General features: G+C 48.3%; 1 protein-coding gene across 1 annotated transcript in view; it reads left to right on the top strand.

Moving 5' to 3' along the window:
• rhobtb2a (Rho related BTB domain containing 2a) overlaps positions 1–19,832 on the top strand; it is a 58,046-nt gene that overhangs the window by 26,388 nt on the left and 11,826 nt on the right. The window contains exons 5-7 of the mRNA XM_038785126.1: positions 1,264–2,255; positions 12,566–12,684; positions 19,565–19,765. Coding sequence (XP_038641054.1) covers positions 1,264–2,255; positions 12,566–12,684; positions 19,565–19,765 — 1,312 coding nt within the window. The remainder of the gene's footprint in view (positions 1–1,263; positions 2,256–12,565; positions 12,685–19,564; positions 19,766–19,832) is intronic.

Below are 19,832 nucleotides of genomic sequence, written 5' to 3'. Positions count from 1 at the left end.
GTCGCCACATTCCGGCGCCTGTTCGGGTTCACAGAGGGAGAATTCAGAATGTCCAATTCACCTAACAGCACGTCTTTCAGGACTTGTGGGAGGAAACCGGAGCACCCGGAGGAAACCCACGCAGACACGGGGAGAACGTGCAGACTCCGCACAGACAGTGACCCAAGCCGGAAATCGAACCTGGGACCCTGGCGCTGTGAAGCAACAGTGCTAGCCACTGTGCTACCGTGCCGCCCATACCTGCTCGCACCACCACCCAATCCTTGCCCCATAGACTTCTCACCGACCAGCACCAATCCCACTTCTCAATTGCGTCCACACATTTGCAGTTTTTCTCCCCCTTCGAAACCTTTCCAGCGGGCGAACCCGCCAACCACCAACCTGATGGAGAGCCGGCTGAGCAGGTTGAAGGCACTGGTGACTCAGAGACCTACAGTCTCTCATTTGGGAGCGATATATTCCGATTGCTTGGAGCTACAGGTCTTTGTGGCTCTCAATTAAAATTCTCAATTCTGTGTTCTGGGATTTTTAAAAAACTTTCTTGTTTGAGATCAAAGGGATGGGTTCTGTCAGTGTTCTTGTCTCGCTGCATCAACATATCATCGACTGTAATGCAGATCGGCTGGGGCTGTGTATTGTTTACGATATTCCGCACCAGACCCCAACATTTGTTAGGATGCCGGACAAGATCGCTAAACACTTAATTTTTAATCTGTAAAGCTGAGTGGAGAGGCGACTTCACTCCAGGGGTGATGCCCCTGATTTATAGGGATGTGTTACATTAAAACATATTTTATTATTAACACCGGATGGGGGCGGCACGGTGGCGCAGTGGTTAACACTGCTGCCTCTCGGCGGGGAGGACCCGGCCCCGGGTCACTGTCCGTGTGGAGTTTCCACATTCACCCCATGTCTCACGCCCACAACCCAAAGATGTGCAGGGTAGGTGGATTGGCCACGCTAAATTGTTGCTTAATTGGAAAAAATAAGAGTTGGATACTGTATTATTAACACCGGATTGAACTACATTAGCAGAACAGAAATAGCAATTAACAATTAAATTCTTAACAATATAGGGAAACACTTCAACTTCTAACTGATTCCTTCTCCTTCTCCAGTCGAGTAAAATCCATCACAGGTCAAAACCCACTTGTAAATATAGTTAGCATGCACCAGGATACTTGCTGTACTCTTTTTTTTTTCTTTTATAAATTTAGTGTACCCAAATAATTTTTTCCAATTAATGTTTCTGTGCATTCACAGGCCGATAAAACACAACGAGATTTTGCCGCCTGAGAAGGGTCGTGAGGTCGCCAAAGAACTGGGTATCCCCTATTACGAGACCAGTGTGGTGGCCCAGTTTGGCATCAAGGACGTCTTCGACAATGCCATCAGAGCTGCCTTGATTTCCAGGCGACACCTCCAGTTCTGGAAGTCGCACCTGAGGAACGTCCAAAAGCCTTTACTCCAGGCCCCGTTCCTGCCCCCCAAACCGCCACCCCCCATCATCACTGTCCCAGACCCCCCCAAAACCAACGAAGAGCATCCCGACCACTTGCTGGCCAATCCCCTTTGTGCGGACGTCATCTTAGTGCTTCAGGACAAGATCAAAATCTACGCCCACAAGATTTATTTGTCTACCTCCTCCTCTAAATTTTATGACTTGTTTCTAATGGACCTCAGTGAAGAAGCGGAACCCGGGAGCGAAAGAACAGTGAGTCACAGCGACAGGCAGGGCAGGGAATACTTGATGAGAGCTGCCAGTTTTGACGTCAGCGAAAGCACAGATGAGGTTCTGACCACCCAACAGTTATCCAATCTCCGAGCCTCCACGAGTGACGGCATCTTGAAACGTAACGCCTGTGACAACAGTGCAAGAGCGAAGGCTTGGTTTAAACGGGGGAAGATCCTGTCTTCGTGGAGCCGAGCTTTCATCAGCATCCAGGAAGAGATGGCAGAGGATCCCATCACGTTGAACAATCGGCTGATGACGGTGGTCAGGATGGACTACTCTGTTCACCCCGGTGCGTTCAGTGCCGTCATGCGATACTTGTACACGGGCCAGCTGGATGAGAACGAGAAGGAGCTGATGCAGATCGCCCACATTGCAGAGCTACTGGAGGTTTTCGATTTGCGCATGATGGTGGCCAATATTTTGAACAACGAGGCCTTCATGAACCAAGAGATTACCAAAGCATTTCACGTGAGGAGGGCAAATCGCGTGAAAGAATGCCTTGCTAAAGGGACCTTCTCCGGTAAGCTCAGAGAGTGTGGTGTCTGTGTTTAATACCAATGTCTTTAGATAGACGGTCTCTGAAATAACCATTTATTCACAGGTCCTAGTGATGCAGTGCACACACCTCCAGAGGCAAATGATGTGGGTTTATACGAGTAAAACTGCATTTCGGTTTCTGACCTCAGCGGACGAACACTATTTATTTATTGTTTAATAACAACCTCGGGATACAAATTCGAGATACCAAGTGACCTGTCGCTCCGATGCTGGAGGCAAAGGCTTGGGGAATATTGAACAGGAGAACCATGCTTGGCATTGAGGTTCATACATGATTCTCAGCCATTGGGATTACTGAAGGTAGGTATCGCCAGTAACTGGGACGTTAAACATCAGGGAGGCACTCTTGCATCCAATTTCTATTTTATTTTATTCATTTACGAGTGTCACGGGCCAGGGTTTAACTGGGTTCGCCTGACCGATAACTGTTGATTTTGGCTACGACGACCACAAGAGCCTGCCCTCCAGGTGTTACCAACAAACATCTTAGGTGCTTTTAATCAAAAAAACAAGCTTTATTCTTAGAATTTAGTTAATATTTGTATAAATGCAAGGCAAGAATTTTTATCAACTGCAAACAGAAAGACCGCACACAGCTACAGTAATCTATGTATAACCTTTAATGAATTCACCCGTAACTGTTCCAATTCAATAACAAAATCTAAGTAAAATCAGAAACCCCTTTTCAAAGGCGTGACCCCACACACGGCATTCTCACTGGTATAAGACTGTTGTTATTGATACTCTCTTCCTCTTCTCAAACAGCAGATTTGAATTCCTTCCAGAAAGCAATGATCTCTTTCCAGTTACCAAGCAACCTGGAAATAGCTTTTAAAACGAAGATAGAGAAAAACACTTCTTTCAACCTGTGCAGTTCAAACCAGTCCAAATTCAAAACGAAAGTAAAACTCTCGGAGCCACAGCCCAGCTCCACCCACGCAGTGACATCACTGAAGTCATGTGACAAGACAAAACCTTTCTTAAAGAGACACTCCCGTGACACAAATGTGGGCATTGCTGGTTAGCCAGATTTTGTTGCCCATCCTTAGCTGCCCATCAGAAGGTGGTGGTGAGCCGCCTTCTTGACCCGCTGCAGTCCCTGAGGTGTAGGTACACCCATTGTGCTGTTAGGGAGGGAGTTCCAGGATGTTGCCCAAGCGACAGTGAAGGAACGGCCGATATATTTCCCAGTCGGGGTGGTGAGTGACTCGGAGGGGAACCTCCAGGTGTTCCCAGGTATCTGCTGCTCTTGTCCTTCTAGATGGTAGCGGCCGTGGGTTTGGAAGGTGCTGTCTAAGGAACCTTGGTGAGTTCCTGCAGTGCATCTTGTAGATGGGACACACGGCTGCCACTGTGCGTCGGTGGTGGAGGGAGTGAATGTTTGTGGAAGGGGGAGCAATCAAGCGGGGCTGCTTTGTCCTGGATGGTGTTGAGCTTCACGGAGTGTTGTTGGAGCTGCGGTCATCCAGGTAAGTGGGCAGGCTTCGGGAGGTTAGAAGGGGAGTTACTCGCTTAAGGATTCCTCGCCTTTGACCTGTCCAAAATGTTTTGTTCCCCAGCACCAGGGTCCCTCGCCTTGAGTGCCAACGTTCGCCGTCCCTCGTCGCTGCCAAAAATGTATCTGTAATTCTGTATTCAGAAAGCCCAAGAGGCCGCAAAGGGCTGTGATCGGAATAACAAGGAGCAGCTGAGAAACAGTTGATTGAATTGAAATGAGACGTGATGAATAATTCAGTGGCTTCATTGGGGGGGTGGGGGTGTTTGTTTCACTTGAATGACTGAGAATTAACCAGGACGTTGAGACAACCTGTTGACATTGGATTCTGACGCGCTGCCCAGGTGGTAGATGGTGGATGTGTAAGTGAATGTAATTGGAACATCAGTGGTCTCTTTATTCCCTGACATGTCCTTGGCTGGAAGACGGTCTGCACGATCAACACACAAGACCACAGCCATGGGGCTCAGAGAGATGCAGGCTTGGGTGAACAGATTCTCAACACTGTTCAAAGGGTTGCTCCTCGTTTGCCCAGCTCTGCATCCTATCTATGTCTCTTTACAGCCGACAACAGCCCCCCTCACTATCCACAACTCCATCAATCTTCATATCGTCTGCAAATTTGCTGACCCAACCTTCAACCCCCTCACCCAAGTCATTAATGAAATTCACAAACAGCAGAGGATATCTTTAAAATAAATTTTAGAGTAGCCGATTCTTTTTATTTCTGCCCAATTAATGGGCCATTTAGCGTGGCCAATCCACCTACCCTGCTCATCTTTTTGGGTTGTAGGGGCGAAACCCACGCAGACACGGGGAGGATGTGCAAACTCCACACGGACAGTCACCCGGGGCCGGGATCGAACCCGGGGCCTCAGCGCCGTGAGGCAGCAGTGCTAACCACTGCGCCGACGTGCCGCCCCGATTTCCGGGAATGTTACCGGTCAATGCTGGACTTCGGCGAGGGGGAGAGACGAGAGAAGCTGAGGTTTATCTCCTCCGAGTGAAGTGCATTCATGTGAGACTTGACCGAGGTATTCAAAGATGCGTCAGGTTCTGACCGAGTAGATTGCTCTGAGTGGCACGAGGGTCAGTCACCGAAAGGTACCGGTTCGAGGCATTCGGTGAAAGAACCAGAGCAGGGTTGGGGGCCATTATATTTTTACCCGGTGTGCTCTAATGATCTGGGATGCAATGCCCGGAGCAAATTGAGTTGTACCTCTTCGAAAGAGGATTGCTGACATCCTGAAAAAGAATTGGGCTGGATTCTCCACTTTCCCAGCCAAGTGTCCCCCGTGGAGCACCGATCACTGGCAGCAAGATTCTCCCTTCCCCACCGCTTGTCAATGGGATTCCCCATTGAAACCACCCCACGGTGGGACTCCCCATTGAAGTCACTGGGTAACCCATGGGCAGGGTGCTCTGCCGGTGCGAACAGAGAACCTCGTCAGCCAGGGAATTCCAGCCAGTGCTTTGTCGCAGGAGCCAGAATGTGGGACCAATTGAATAGCTCTTTCAAAAAGTGATATCAGCACAATGGGCTGAATGGCGCCCCGATCTGTATGACTCTACACGGTATTACAGAATCTTTACCGTGCAGAAGGAGGCCATTCGGCCCAACGGGTCTGCCCTGGCTCTCTGAAAGCATGTTCTACCTTGTCCCGCTCTTCTGCTGTAACCCCGTCACCTTTTCACATTCTTTGTTTTGAGTGGGACTCCAATTCTTCCGAATACCTCCAACTCCCTCTCCTTTGCATCCTTCCTCAAGTCAGTGGTCCAGGGGGGCAGCACGGTGGCACAGTGGTTAGCATTGCTGCCTACGGCGCTGAGGACCCGGGTTCGAATCCCGGCCCTGGGTCACTGTCTGTGTGGAGTTTGCACATTCTCCCCGTGCCTGCGTGGGTTTCGCCCCCACAACCCAAAGATGTGCAGGTTAGGTATTGGTCACGCTAAATTGCCCCTTAATTGGAAAAAAATAATTGGGTACTCTAAATTTAAAAAAATAATAATTTTTTTTTAAAAGTCAGTGGTCCAGAACCAGACGCGGTGTCCCAGGTGAGGCCGAACTAATGTCCCGTACAAGTTCAACACAACCTCCTTACTCCAGTACCCAATGAGACAATACGAAAACAAACAGCAAAACACATCAGGAACTGAGTAATCGAGCTTTTATCGGCTTGTATCTGTCGAGGATGAATTTGACTTTGAGGTAGATAATTTAAGGTTTGTGGATGGGGCAATAAATTGATGATCACTGATGAGCACAGCAGTTTGCTGGTGGAAGTGTTCAGACCAGTGGACGAAGACTCCTTCCGGTACCACGTCCGAAGAGGGCACTGGTGACAGTGGACTTCCATTTGATTGGTCCATCATTATGCTCGGCAAAGTATTTCTCAGGAACCTTTCCCCTCAGTGGAGGAAGGGACCCTCGCAACGTTGAAGGAGCATTTAAACGAGCCTTTGAAATGTCGTGGCACGCATGGCGACGGGCCGAGTGCTGGGAAATCGGATTAGAATGGATAGGTGCTTGATGGCCGGCTCTGGCACGGTTGAGCCAAAGGGCCCCCCTCCATTCTCCAGCAGGTCCTCCTCAGCTACGCAGTGTGAGGTTGGACGATGCGTTGTTGGGCATGGCTGGCGGACAGGGCCACTGTTAGATGACACTTCCTTTCACATTCCCCTCTGACCAGTTCCTACCCAAGCCTATCCACTAGAAATCCCCTGACCCTTACGGACACATTCCGAATGACCATTCTGCCGAGGACTGTCAAAGCAGATTCATGATTCACAGCACCCTGCTCCACTTCAAATTAACAGTATTTATGCAAAAGCAAATCTGGAACCATTTCCACAAAACAATGTTGAGGTTGGGGGGCCGGGGGGGGGGGGGGGGGGAGGGGGGGGGGGGGGGGGCCGGTCAAGTGTGATTGTCAAAACTGATTGATAATTTGCTTGCCAGATCAAAGTAATGAAGGGATATGGAACGCTCAGATCAAATTGATTAATAGGACAGGTTTTAGGCCTCAATAAAGTCCTCTTGTTCCAATATTATTAAACTGTCGGCAGCTGAACTCCTCATTTTAAAGATATCTGCACAGAAAACGATGCATCTTTGCTCCTGAATCCATTCTGCTACTTAAAGATGGATTCAAAGTCCTTCAAAAAGCGAGGGGACGGGCAGCACAGTGGCGCAGTGGTTAGCATTGCTACCTCACAGTGCCGAGGTCCCAGGTTCAATCCCGGCCCTGGGTCACTGTCCGTGTGGAGTTTGCACAGTCTCCCCATGGTTGCGTGGGTTTCACCCCCACAACCCAAAAGATGTGCAGGGTAGGTGGATTGGCCACGGGAAATTTCCCCTTAATTGGAAAAAATGAATTGGGTACTCTAAATTTATTAATTTAAGATGCATGTAGAAATGGTACAGCAGTTATCATGGGGGATTTTAATCTACATGTCGATTGGTTTAACCAGGTCGGAGTTTATAGAATGTATCCGCGATAGTTTCCTAGAACAGTATGTAATGGAACCTACGAGGGAACAAGCGGTCCTAGATCTGGTCCTGTGTAATGAGACATTGTAATAAGGATTGATTAATGATCTCATAGCTAGGGATCCTCTCGGAAGGAGCGATCACAGTATAGTGGAATTTAAAATACAGATGGAAGGTGAGAAGGTAAAATCAAGCACTAGTGTTTTGTGCTTAAACAAAGGAGATTACAATGGGGTGAGAGAAGAACTAGCTAAGGTAGACTGGGAGCAAAGACTTTATGGTGAAACAGTTGAGGAACAGTGGAGAACCTTCCAAGCGATTTTTCACAGTATTCAGCAAAGGTATTTACCAACAAAAAGGAAGGACGGAAGAAAGAGGGAAAATCGACCGTGGATATCTAAGGAAATAAGGGAGAGTATCAAATTGAAGGAAAAAGCATACAAAGTGGTAAAGATTAGTGGGAGACTAGAGGACTGGGAAATCTTTAGGGGGAAACAGAAAGCTACTAAAAAAGCTATAAAGAAGAGTAAGATAGATTATGAGAGTAAACTTGCTCAGAATATAAAAACAGACAGTAAAGATTTCTACAAATATATAAAACAAAAGAGTGGCTGAGGTAAATATTGGTCCTTTAGAGGATGAGAAGGGAGATTTAATAATGGGAGATGAGGAAATGGTTGAGGAACTGAACAGGTTGTTTGGGTCGGTCTTCACAGTGGAAGACACAAATAACATGCCAATGACTGATAGAAATGAGGCTATGACAGGTGAGGACCTTGAGAGGATTGTTATCACTAAGGAGGTAGTGATGGGCAAGCTAATGGGGCTAAAGGTAGACACGTCTCCTGGCCCTGATGGAATGCATCCCAGAGTGCTACAAGAGATGGCTAGGGAAATTGCAAATGCATTAGTGATAATTTACCGAAATTCACTAGACTCTGGGGTGGTCCCGGCGGATTGGAAATTAGCAAACGTGACACCACTGTTTAAAAAAGGAGGTAGGCAGAAAGCAGGTAATTATAGGCCTTTGAGCCTAACTTCGGTAGAAGGGAAGATGCTGGAGTCTATCATCAAAGAAGAAATAGCGAGACATCTGGATGGAAATTGTCCCATTGGGCAGACGCAGCATGGGTTCATAAAGGGCAGGTCGTGCCTAAATAATTTAGTGGCAATTTTTGAGGACATTACCAGAGCGGTAGATAACGGGGAGCCAATGGATGCGGTATATCTAGATTTCCAGAAAGCCTTTGACAAGGTGCCGCACAAAAGGTTGCTGCATAAGATAAAGATCCATGGCATTAAGGGTAAAGTAGTAGCATGGATAGAGGATTGGTTAATTAATAGAAAGCAAAGAGTGGGGATTAATGGGTGTTTCTCTGGTTGGCAATCAGTAGCTTGTGGTGTCCCTCAGGGATCCGTGTTGGGCCCACGATTGTTCACAATTTACATAGATGATTTGGAGTTGGGGGACCAAGTTCAATGTGTCCAAGTTTTCAGACGACACTAAGATGAGTGGTAAAGCGAAAAGTGCAGAGGATACTGGAAGTCTGCAGAGGGATTTGGATAGGTTAAGTGAATGGGCTAGGGTCTGGCAGATGGAATACAATGTTGACAAATGTGAGGTTATCCATTTTGGTAGGAATAACAGCAAAAGGGATTATTATTTAAATAATAAAATATTAAAGCATGCTGCTGTGCAGAGAGACCTAGGTGTGCTTGTGCATGAGTCGCAAAAAGTTGGTTTACAGGTGCAACAGGTGATTAAGAAAGCAAATGGAATTTTGTCCTTTATTGGCTGGTTTAGCTCACTGGGCTAAATCGCTGGCTTTTAAAGCAGACCAAGCAGGCCAGCAACACAGTTCGATTCCCGTACCAGCCTCCCCGGACAGGTGCTGGAATGTGGCGACTAGGGGCTTTTCACAGTAACCATTGAAGCCTACTCGTGACTTTTGACTTTGGGGTAGCATGGTGGTTAGCATAAATGCTTCACAGCTCCAGGGTCCCAGGTTCGATTCCCGGCTGGGTCACTGTCTGTGCGGAGTCTGCACGTCCTCCCCGTGTGTGCGTGGGTTTCCTCCGGGTGCTCCGGTTTCCTCCCACAGTCCAAAGATGTGCGGGTTAGGTGGATTGGCCATGCTAAATTGCCCGTAGTGTCCTAAAATGTAAGGTTAAGGGGGGGTTGTTGGGTTACGGGTATGGGGTGGATACGTGGGTTTGAGTGGGGTGATCATTGCTCGGCACAACATCGAGGGCCGAAGGGCCTGTTCTGTGCTGTACTGTTCTATGTTCTGTGACAATAAAGTGAATTTCATTTTCATTGCTAGAGGGATGGAGTTTAAGACCAGGGAGGTTATGCTGCAATTGTATAAGGTGTTAGTGAGGCCACACCTGGAGTATTGTGTTCAGTTTTGGTCTCCTTACCTGAGAAAGGACGTACTGGCGCTGGAGGGTGTGCAGAGGAGATTCACTAGGTTAATCCCAGAGTTGAAGGGGTTGGATTACGAGGAGAGGTTGAGTAGACTGGGATTGTACTCATTGGAATTCAGAAGGATGAGGGGGGATCTTATAGAAACATATAAAATTATGAAGGAAATAGATAGGATAGATGTGGGCAGGTTGTTTCCACTGGTGGGTGAAAGCAGAACTAGGGAGCATAGCCTCAAAATAAGGAGAAGTAGATTTAGGACTGAGTTTAGGAGGAACTTCTTCACCCAAAGGTTTGTGAATCTATGGAATTCCTTGCCCAGTGAAGCAGTTGAGGCTCCTTCATTACATGTTTTTAAGGTAAAGATAGATAGTTTTTTGAAGAATAAAGGGATTAAGGGTTATGGTGTTCGGGCCGGAAAGTGGAGCTGAGTCCACAAAAGATCAGCCATGATCTCATTGAATGGCGGAGCAGGCTCGAGGGGCCAGATGGTCTACTCCTGCTCCTAGTTCTTATGTTCTTATATTATTATGTTCTTTTTTCAAAAAAGGAAAAAAAAAGCAAGGGCATATCTCTCCGGATTTCCTGGTATGCTCTGAAATTTGATCAGAGTACAGACGCATTCAAAGACAAATTGATGGACAAATTTACACATGGGAAATGTAGGCGAGAGCCCCAGATTCACACAAAGGACATGGCAATACCTAAAAAAACAACAAAAGGGTCGGAGATTAGATGAGTAAAAGCAGAAGTGATCCTTCTGATCCTTCTGAAGCAGGGAGATTGTTTCGGAGTTTACATTTGAGATCAGGAATGTTGGGTGGAATCTTGGCATATTTCTTTCCTGCAGTGTCAATTTCAGGCTCAGAAGAGCCACGTAACCCTTCAGCTGCACACATCCATTTTTCCTCCAGATCTTCAGCCTCCGAAGAAACGAAAATAGGGCAGGCGGGGGGCCTTAAGGCCCCACTCTGGCAGGGCGGGGGGCTCGACAGAGATCGGCACACCATCTTTAAAGTGTGCCCGATCAGATCTGGTGGAACTCTTCTCCCCCTCCCCCCGATCAAAGCTGGCTCTGGAGGAGGGGGCCACGATTGGCTGGATTTGGAAGAAATCGAGCACTTGAAGATGTCTTCACAACCCTGCCCTCTTGAAGAACAGACGAGGAGCTTTCAATGACAGCAGAGAGAGGGTGACCTCTGTGTGGAATGTCAATGGCTGGGAACAGAGCTTTGATGGAAGACTGTACGGAGGGAGGGGGTGAAACAGAGAAACATTTCACACTCTCGCAATGATGAGAAACTGACTGCCAAGCTTAATCATGCACCTCCATTCGGAAGCATTTTAACCCAATATTCGGTGGGCAGTGACCAATCGATTTTCTGTTCTCTGACAGGACTTGCTTCAGCTGGGTCACTTGAAAGGCCTCTGTTTGTTATTTGGCCAAAGGAGGAGCAGGAGGAGGCCATTCAGCCCATAGGGTCTGCCCCGACCCCTGAAAGAGCCCCCGAAACCAAACTCCCGCCCTATCCCCACAACCCCACCTAACCCGCAAAACCCTGAACAATGAGGGTCAATTTAACTTAGCGCGGCCAATCCACCTAACCTGCACACCTTTTGGACTGTGGGAGGAAACGGGAGCACCCGGAGGAAACCCACGCAGATGCGGGGAGAACGTGCAAACTCCACACGGGCAGTCACCCTGGTCCCTGCCGCTGAGGCAGCAGTGCGAACCGCTGTGCCAGCGTGCCACCCCTCCATCTCCCAAAATCCTGACATTTCTCACTGACCATCACAGGCCTGATGCTTAACAGCATCCTGAAAGTTAGTGCCTTATTGACTGAGGGATCGGGGGATATCTGTCAATATTTGCACGTCTGTCTGGCCAACCCAGTTCACAATGATGTCTCCATAGCAACAGCTGAAAGGGGTACATTTCTGCATATATAATTTTAGTGAGAAGCCTTGCAACACCAAGTTGAAGTCCAACAGGTTTGTTTCGAATCAGTAGCTTTCGGAGCACTGTTCCTTCGTCATGTTCTGGGCCAGGGTTTAGAGAACCCCAAAGTGTATCATGGAGTTCACCTGACCCACAACTTTGAATAGATTGTGGTTATAGGGAGCACACGGGCGTACCTTACAGGTGTAGTGCACCAGAGTTAAAGTACTTTTCAATTAAAACAATGTTTATTTATGAAACCAGTGAACATTTTATAAAGTAAACATCTTAATAACTATCAACACCAATAAATCCCCAAAGAATACAGTACCCCATATGTAACTCTTAATCTTTCCTTGCAACATCCATAAGACAAAAATAACCCTTTTTACAGAAACACCTCAGGTTTAAATTCTCTACTGAGAGCAGTTCCCACTTTGAAATCATCAGATGAACATTCTTTAGCTTGCAGAGATTTATACACATCTTGCTGTGACTGCAGCTTCTCCAAATCTAAAACAAAACTAAACCCTGTAGCTGCGAGCCCAAAGTGAAAGTAAAAAGCAGACAGGCAGCCCAGCTCCACCCACACTCTGACATCATTGATAAACACCCATTTTTCTTAAAGGTACATCCGCGACAGCTATTTTATCAACACCCTTTCTTAAAGGTACTCTCACATGACATTCAGATGAAGGAGCAGTGCTCCGAAAGCTAGTAATTCAAAACAAACCTGTTGGACTTTAATCTGGTGTTGTAAGACAAGAAGTCTTACCCTGTGCTCACCCCAGTCCAACGCCGGCATCTCCACATCATGTCTGATTTTAGCCTTTGAAGTTGTGCAGCTGATCACTCGGCCGCTTGATCATGTGAACATCTTCAATTTGTAACGGGAACCTCTCCATCTTTGTGTTTCACAACAGATGTGGTCTTCAAGCTGGACGATGGGACGATCTGTGCGCACAAACCCTTGCTGATTTCCAGCTGTGACTGGATGGCCGCGATGTTCGGAGGCCCTTTCGTGGAGAGCTCGACCAAAGAGGTAAGGAAGCGGCCGGGGCTCGTTATCGAGATATTTGTCTTATTCTGGGCCCCTGCTGTATGGGCAGAGCAGAGGCCAAAGGGGTTGACCTCGACATTGTGAGAGTTCAATTGTAGTAAAATGCTGCTCTCGCCCAGCGTTGCACCACTTCACAAAGTTCCGATCCACCTTCAGGAGTTTCCAGAAGCAAGGTGTTTGTTCCCTCTCGGCTTCCAAGCTGAACATGATCAATCCCTGTTCAGGTTGTCTGATTGTCGTCTTCACAGTGAGATGCTGATTTGAATTTCAGCCGGCCGATCGAGTCTGACCAGAGGTTAATGACTTCCAATCCACATCCAAAAAGAGAGTTCCGTTTTCACAGACTCCCTCTTTCTCTCCACCAATCCCCACACCATCTGGAAAAGCCTCCGCGATGATGGGGCAAACCACCGACCCCGTGGGAGAAAGAACATTGGGATGGATCCTGTTAGCCTCACTGTCCTGGGCTGGGCAACCGGACACCACAAAGCAGCCAGCCCCCCCCCCCCCCCCCCCCCCCCAGGTTGTCATGGTCATTGACTGACACACTGCAGCAAACCTCCAGATAATTTACAGGTACCAATTTTCCAAAACGCACAGTGGTCACCAAGTTCAGCGCTGACAATAATAATAATCGCTTCTTGTCACAAGTAGGCTTCAATGAAGTTGCTGTGACAAGCCCCTAGTCGCCACATTCAAGCGTGGCAGGGACAAGAGGGCGGCCCCACTGTTAATGGTGAAGGCAGCAAGGTTAAACTGCCGAGGAAGGTGGAGGATATTGTGCCACAATAAGTCACTGTTTTACTCGTTGCTGACGGTGGGTGTCCACAGATCCACATCCAGCAACGTCGTCCATCTGTCACGGTCTGGGGTAGGTATTGTGGAGAATGTACTGTTCTCTTTACTCTCCAGTGCTGCATTCCACCCTGCAGTGCAGAGGCAACCCGGGCTCAGTCAGGCTGAGGGATTCTCACAGTCTGAAATGCTGAGGCTGCGTTAAAACTGCAGCAGTCGGCTGGCCATTTGCACTCTGCAAAAATCCCACCTCTTCACTATTTTGTGTTGGTATCAAAGGAACATGTCTCCCATCCTGCCCAGGGGACTTCCTTGATCTCTAAACCTATCTATAACCACAAAAGAAATGTGTAATGTGGCCAGAGTGGGGTAAATGTTCTGCTTGCTGCGTGTAGCAATTCACTGATCCGTTGTGAAAGCTGCTTGCACATCAGGCTGTTGTAGAAACTAGAGTGTCTGCAGCCTCACAGCGTCAGGGTTCGATTCCAGCCTCGGCTAGAGTTTGCACGTTCGCACCCGTGTTGGGTGGATTGGCCATGTGCGATTGTCCCTCAACGTCACAAAGATCTGCAGGTTAGGGGGGGGTTACAGGGGTAGGGTGGAGGAGTGGGCCTAGGTAGGGTGACCTTCCAGCGGGCGGGTGCCGACTGAAGGGGCCGAATGGCCTCCGTCTGAACTGTCGCGGAGAACATGAAGCAAACCTGGGCAGCAGAAAATTCAACGCCCTTGAGCAGACGTCTCAAAGTTGTCCTGGGGATGGACATTCCCTGGATGGACGCCCTGTGTGGGACTTGTTGACTATGACGGAACCCAGCAACGTGGTGCAAGCAGTCCAGCTCACATGGGTGCTGGTCCCCAGCCTTGAGAAGGGTTAATGGCGGGAAGGGCACCCAGCAAAGAATAATGAAACCAGCATTGTGTGACCATAGAACCCCAAAGAGGACGGCAGGATGGATTATCAATTGCATTGTCTATCTATTTCACCATCTCGGTATTGACCAATACCATGCGATCTATACAAATAAAATGTTGCAAATTAGAGTTCTAAATGGGCGGCACGGCAGCACAGTGATTAGCACTGTTGCTTCACAGCCCCAGGGTCTCGGGTTCGATTCACGTTCAGATCACTGTCTGTGCGGAGTCTGCACATTCTCCCCCGTGTCTGCGTGGGTTTCCTCCGGGTGCTCCAGTTTCCTCCCACAAGTCCCGAAAGACGTGCTTGTTAGGTGAATTGGGCATTCTGAATTCTCCCTCTGTGTACCCGAACAGGGGCCGGAATGTGGCGACTAGCGGATTTTCACAGTAACTTAATTGCAGGGTTAATGTAAGTCTACTTGTGACACTGATAAAGATTATTATTAAGATGTCTCAAAAGAGAACTGTTGGCCACAATGTGTTGCTCTGTTTCTCTGGCTATAATTATGGCGGTCAATATGGTCGCCTTTCACAATCCTAATTATGTTTATGCCTGAGAGTCGCCAGGTATCTCTCGATACCGCCACAAGGTTCAAACCCGAATACTGATCAAAGACCCAATGCACCAGTTAGTTAGTTCAAAGTCAATGCTATTTATTTACACACACAGTAAGGTCTACTCATGCACAAAGTACTACAAACTAAACTATCTCTAACGCTAACGCCTATACTTAACTTTGGGTGCCCACTCAGTCAGAGGAACAATGGCCGATATTCGGATCTGAGGCTGTTGGGTGCGAAGGTGTAACAGGAGAACAGCTAAGGTCGTCCGTCTGGTAGCCATCGTTGACCTTGAACTTACTGCTTCTGGTGATGCTGGTGGAAGGGTCTCTCTGCTTCGAGAGCCGAGTCCAAGAGAGCGAAACTCTCGTGGGGGTTCCTTCTTATACCTGGAGGGGCTTTGCGCGCTTTTGGGCGGGCCTTAAACTTGGCCCCAATTAATTGGGCCGCTTCTTGATCACTGTTATCGATCTTGACCAACAAAAGGGGTGGGTGCCCTGATGGCTGGGTGTGTCTTTGGTGGCCGTTGGCCTGGCTTTGTTTGTGCTTGTCTGCAACAGTATCAACTTCCTGAGTGTTAGTCCTTTGTTTCCCGGAGATGGGCCATCAATATGCTAATCGACCCAGAGTTTCGATTCCGTCTGGTAACTGCTTCCCGAATATTCATTCAGGCACTGTGCCTGCTTGTTTTCCTAACATAGTCCACGGTTCCCTACATTCTTTGCGAGCGTCATCGCTGCACTCCCACAGGAAATCTGGCAGCCACTTTGTGTCCGGCAAGATTCCCCCTGACAGCCACGAGGCACCCGATCAGGCAACCTGTTTTCCTCATGTGGGGCGGAGGGAAGATGTTGGCCCAGGACATGTTTAAACATGAAGTTGGGGTCAGATTGTGCATTTCTGAGATTTAGGACACGTGGGCAGGAGGGCAGAGCTGAAGATTACTTGCTGCCCGGCGTTGGCTGACTGCGTCCGTGCTTTGCCCGCAGTCCGTGCGTTTGAACCCGAGGTGGAGCGAGAATGGAAACATAAATCTTGTTTTATTTTATTAATCAGGCAGGAGGCAGTTCAATCACCGAGGGCTTAATGTGCAGATGATGTCAGAACTGATGCTGCCTGCAGGATGTGGAGTGCTTTCCTTGATCTCTGGGCAGTAATTAAGAGGGATATTCGGAGATGGAGCCTGCAGAGTTTGATCTTCATGTTTTATGAAGTGCTGTGTTGATTGTCTGAAGGTTATGACGCTATTTATAGAACTGACGATGCAGCAACAAGATCCTATTTTATTACAATTTAAATATAAAGGGATGATGTTGTGTGTGACACAAATCAAGCTCGCCATCGTGAGAGTGGGTACTTTAAACAAGCTCGTCCCGGGCACCCAGCAAGGAGAGGGATGTGTGTTTGTTCACTGAAAATGCAGGGTGGTTTTTCAAGTATTTACGCTTTTAACCGCACATGTCGAGGGGGCATTTTGATTTGGTGAAACAGCAGTGAGGGACCCTTCCTCTTTCTCCTCTGCATACCTTGTGAATGTCCCAGTCCTTTCTATTTTCCAGCTATCCCTTAGCATCTACGGTGTGCTGGTGTCAAACTCCTGGGCAGCACAAAACACACACACACACACACACACACACTCTGGATGCATTGTGCGTCACAGAGGAGCCACTTTTAGAAAGTGTGGGTTGTTAATTTCATTGATGCAACAGTTGCATTTGTCTGTTTCGCCCTTGAATTGTCAGCTGTCCCCCCAACACATTGCTTGTGCACACAATTGAACTCCGCAACGGTCGTATGGATGCTGCACACCACCTTCAGTCTGTTGCTGGATGTTCATAGAATCACGACAGTGCAGAAGCAGGCCATTCAGCCTATCCGGGTCTGCACGTACACTCTGAAAGGCTACCCTAGCCTGTCCCCTTAACCCAGCAGCCCCGCCTCACCTAATCCTTTGGACACTGAGAGGGGCAATTTAAGCATGACCAATCCACCTGACCCGCACTTTGGACTGTGGGAGGAAACCGGAGCACCCGGAGGAAACCCACGCAGACACGGGGAGGATGTGCAGACTCCGCACAGACAGTGACCCCAAGCCGGGAATCGAACCCGGGTCCCTGGCGCTGTGAGGCAGCAATGGGGACCACCGTCCGCCTGTTGTGTCCAAATACCACCCCTCCCCTGCATCCCCCGCATCCCCCGGTCACTGGCCACCTTTGAGGAGCCTCCCTCGCCATTCGCAGAGTGACCAGACTCTGTTACCTGATTGGATGATTCTTGATCGCCACAGCCAACCAGCCTTTCTCCCACCTCCAATGACCTTGACGGCGATGTAGCAAAAATGCCTTTTCCTTTCTCCCACTGAGTGGCTGCCAAAAGTGTCTCCGAGATTTGACTTGGGTTCCTGGGGAGCCCAGGGGCCACCCTGGAGTCTGAACAGGCCAACATGACTCCTTCAGTCAGCCTGCCTGCCCACTTTGCAACTATCTGCAGAGAGGAATAGCAGTCCATGGCACGGGGGGGGCCCAGTGCTGGTTCACCTGCGACCTGTGGAAGAGAGGGCGATGAAGTAGAGAGCGCTGCCCAATAGCCAGGACGGGGATGCAGGGGTCAAATGACCTTAAGTGCTGTGTCAGATTTTTGATGCTCATAAGGTGACTCTGGGCTCAATAACCTTCTTTGGATGCTGCTGGAATAAACAGCTGAACACACGGCACGTGTAAGAAATGATTGTGCGTTTGTTTGTGCAGGATATCAAAGTAAGTAACACATTGTTTTCACGCTGTTTTCTGGTTTCTGCTCTCGCATCCGTTTCTTCACTGGTGTCTGCAACACCGTTTCGGCCCTGCGGGTTCTTGTTTTTACGTTCGCAGACCTGCAGCGTTTAAGAAAGAAACATGTATTTCTGAAGCATTTTCCACAGACTCGGGACTTGCCAAACCACTTCACAGCCAGTGGAGTACTTTCTGAAGTGTCGTCACTGTTGTAATGTTGAAATCATAGCAACAAATTTGCACCCAGCAAGCCGTTGCGAGCAGCCGTGTGATAACAGCCAGATCATCTGTTTTGACAATGTTGATTTGGGGATTAAGATCGGCCTGGGCACCAGACAGAACTCTCCTGTTCCACTTTTTTGAAATGGTGACATTGGATCTCCCGCATTTAGCTGAGGGCAGACAAAAGTCTCAATTTAACATCTCATTTCAAAGCCAGCACTTCAGCCTCGGGTAGACTCTGCCTTGGTGTCAACTTTGAATTATGCACCCAAATCTATGTGGCGAAACTCAAATGCGCAATCTTCCCACTCGGGGAGGGCGAAAACTGGGCTATCATTGACACACGGCTGAGTCTGCGAGGTACAGATTTCTCAACAGCAATGCGTCAGAGAACAAACCAGTTCTCCCAGGCAGGAGGGTGGTGGAAAAAGAGTCACGGTCACTTTTGTCAGCAGTTCATGGCGAGGTATTGGTCTCATCCTTATCGCACAGAATGCAGAGACAAGACTGTAATGATATAGATAATCTAAGGAGAGTAAAGCGTTAACAAGATGGTGTTCATATATGTCAACACTAGATGGCATCACTGAGTCGTCTTATAAAAGGCTGCGTCTCTCGGCATTCTGGGAGAAGCTGTGGGAACAAAGAACAAAGAAAAGTACAGCACAGGAACAGACCCTTCGGCCCTCCTAGCCTGTGCTGACCATGCTGCCTGTCTAAACTAAAATCTTCTACACTTGAGTTGATGTAGAAGGATAGTGTGAAGTTGAGTTAGAGTGTAGGCTATACATTAGAGAGATAACTAATTACTGTATCATAGATTCATTCCTATTCTTTTGTTAACTGTTACTCAGTAGAGTGTGCAAACCAATTTAAGTAGTGTAAAATCAACTAGTTTTGATTTAAGCAGCCATAGCTTTATGTGCTTTATTAACACTACGACTTTGGCTATCTTGGAAAACAATACAAGGAGCATAGAACAGTACAGCACAGAACAGGCCCTTCGGCCCTCGATGTTGTGCCGAGCTTTGTCCGAAACCAAGATCGAGCTATCCCACTCCCTGTCATTCTGGTGTGCTCCATGTGCCTATCCAATAACCGCTTGAAAGTTCCTAAAGTGTCCGACTCCACTATCACAGCAGGCAGTCCATTCCACACCCTAACCACTCTCTGAGTAAAGAACCTACCTCGGACATCCCTCCTATATCTCCCACCCTGAATCTTATAGTTATGCCCCCTTGTAACAACTACATCCACCCGAGGAAATAGCCTCTGAACGTCCACTCTATCTATCCCCCTCATCATCTTATAAGCCTCTATTAAGTCGCCTCTCATCCTCCTCCGCTCCAAAGAGAAAAGCCTTAGCTCCCTCAACCTTTCCTCATAAGACCTAACCTCCAGACCAGGCAGCATCCTGGTAAATCTCCTTTGCAGCCTTTCCAATGCTTCCACATCCTTCCTATAATGAGATGACCAGAACTGCACACAATACTCCAAATGTGGTTTCACCAGGGTCCTGTACAGTTGCAGCATAACCCCGCGGCTCTTAAACTCAAGCCTCCATAACAGAGGCCAATTCTGCTTTGCCTTTCAAACAGGTGTACTTTCCAAACACATACAAGAGTTGTATGCAAGCTGTGCTGGAATACCTGTACACGGGGCAGTTCTGCTCCAGCCCAAATCTGGATTCCATGGAACTGATTGTACTGGCAAACCGCCTGTGTCTACCCCACCTGGTGGCATTAACAGGTAAGATTTGTGACCTCATCATTCTTCATCTTGTGCTCCGACAACTCAATGTAATGTTCACAGTGTCAAGAAACCTGGAGAGGGGGGAGGGGGGGGGGGGGGGGGGGAGGGGGGGGG

This window comes from Scyliorhinus canicula, chromosome 26, assembly GCF_902713615.1.
Source record: "Scyliorhinus canicula chromosome 26, sScyCan1.1, whole genome shotgun sequence".
In the NCBI taxonomy this organism is placed as follows: Eukaryota; Metazoa; Chordata; class Chondrichthyes; order Carcharhiniformes; family Scyliorhinidae; genus Scyliorhinus; species Scyliorhinus canicula.
This window is presented reverse-complemented; position numbering and strand designations above follow the sequence as displayed.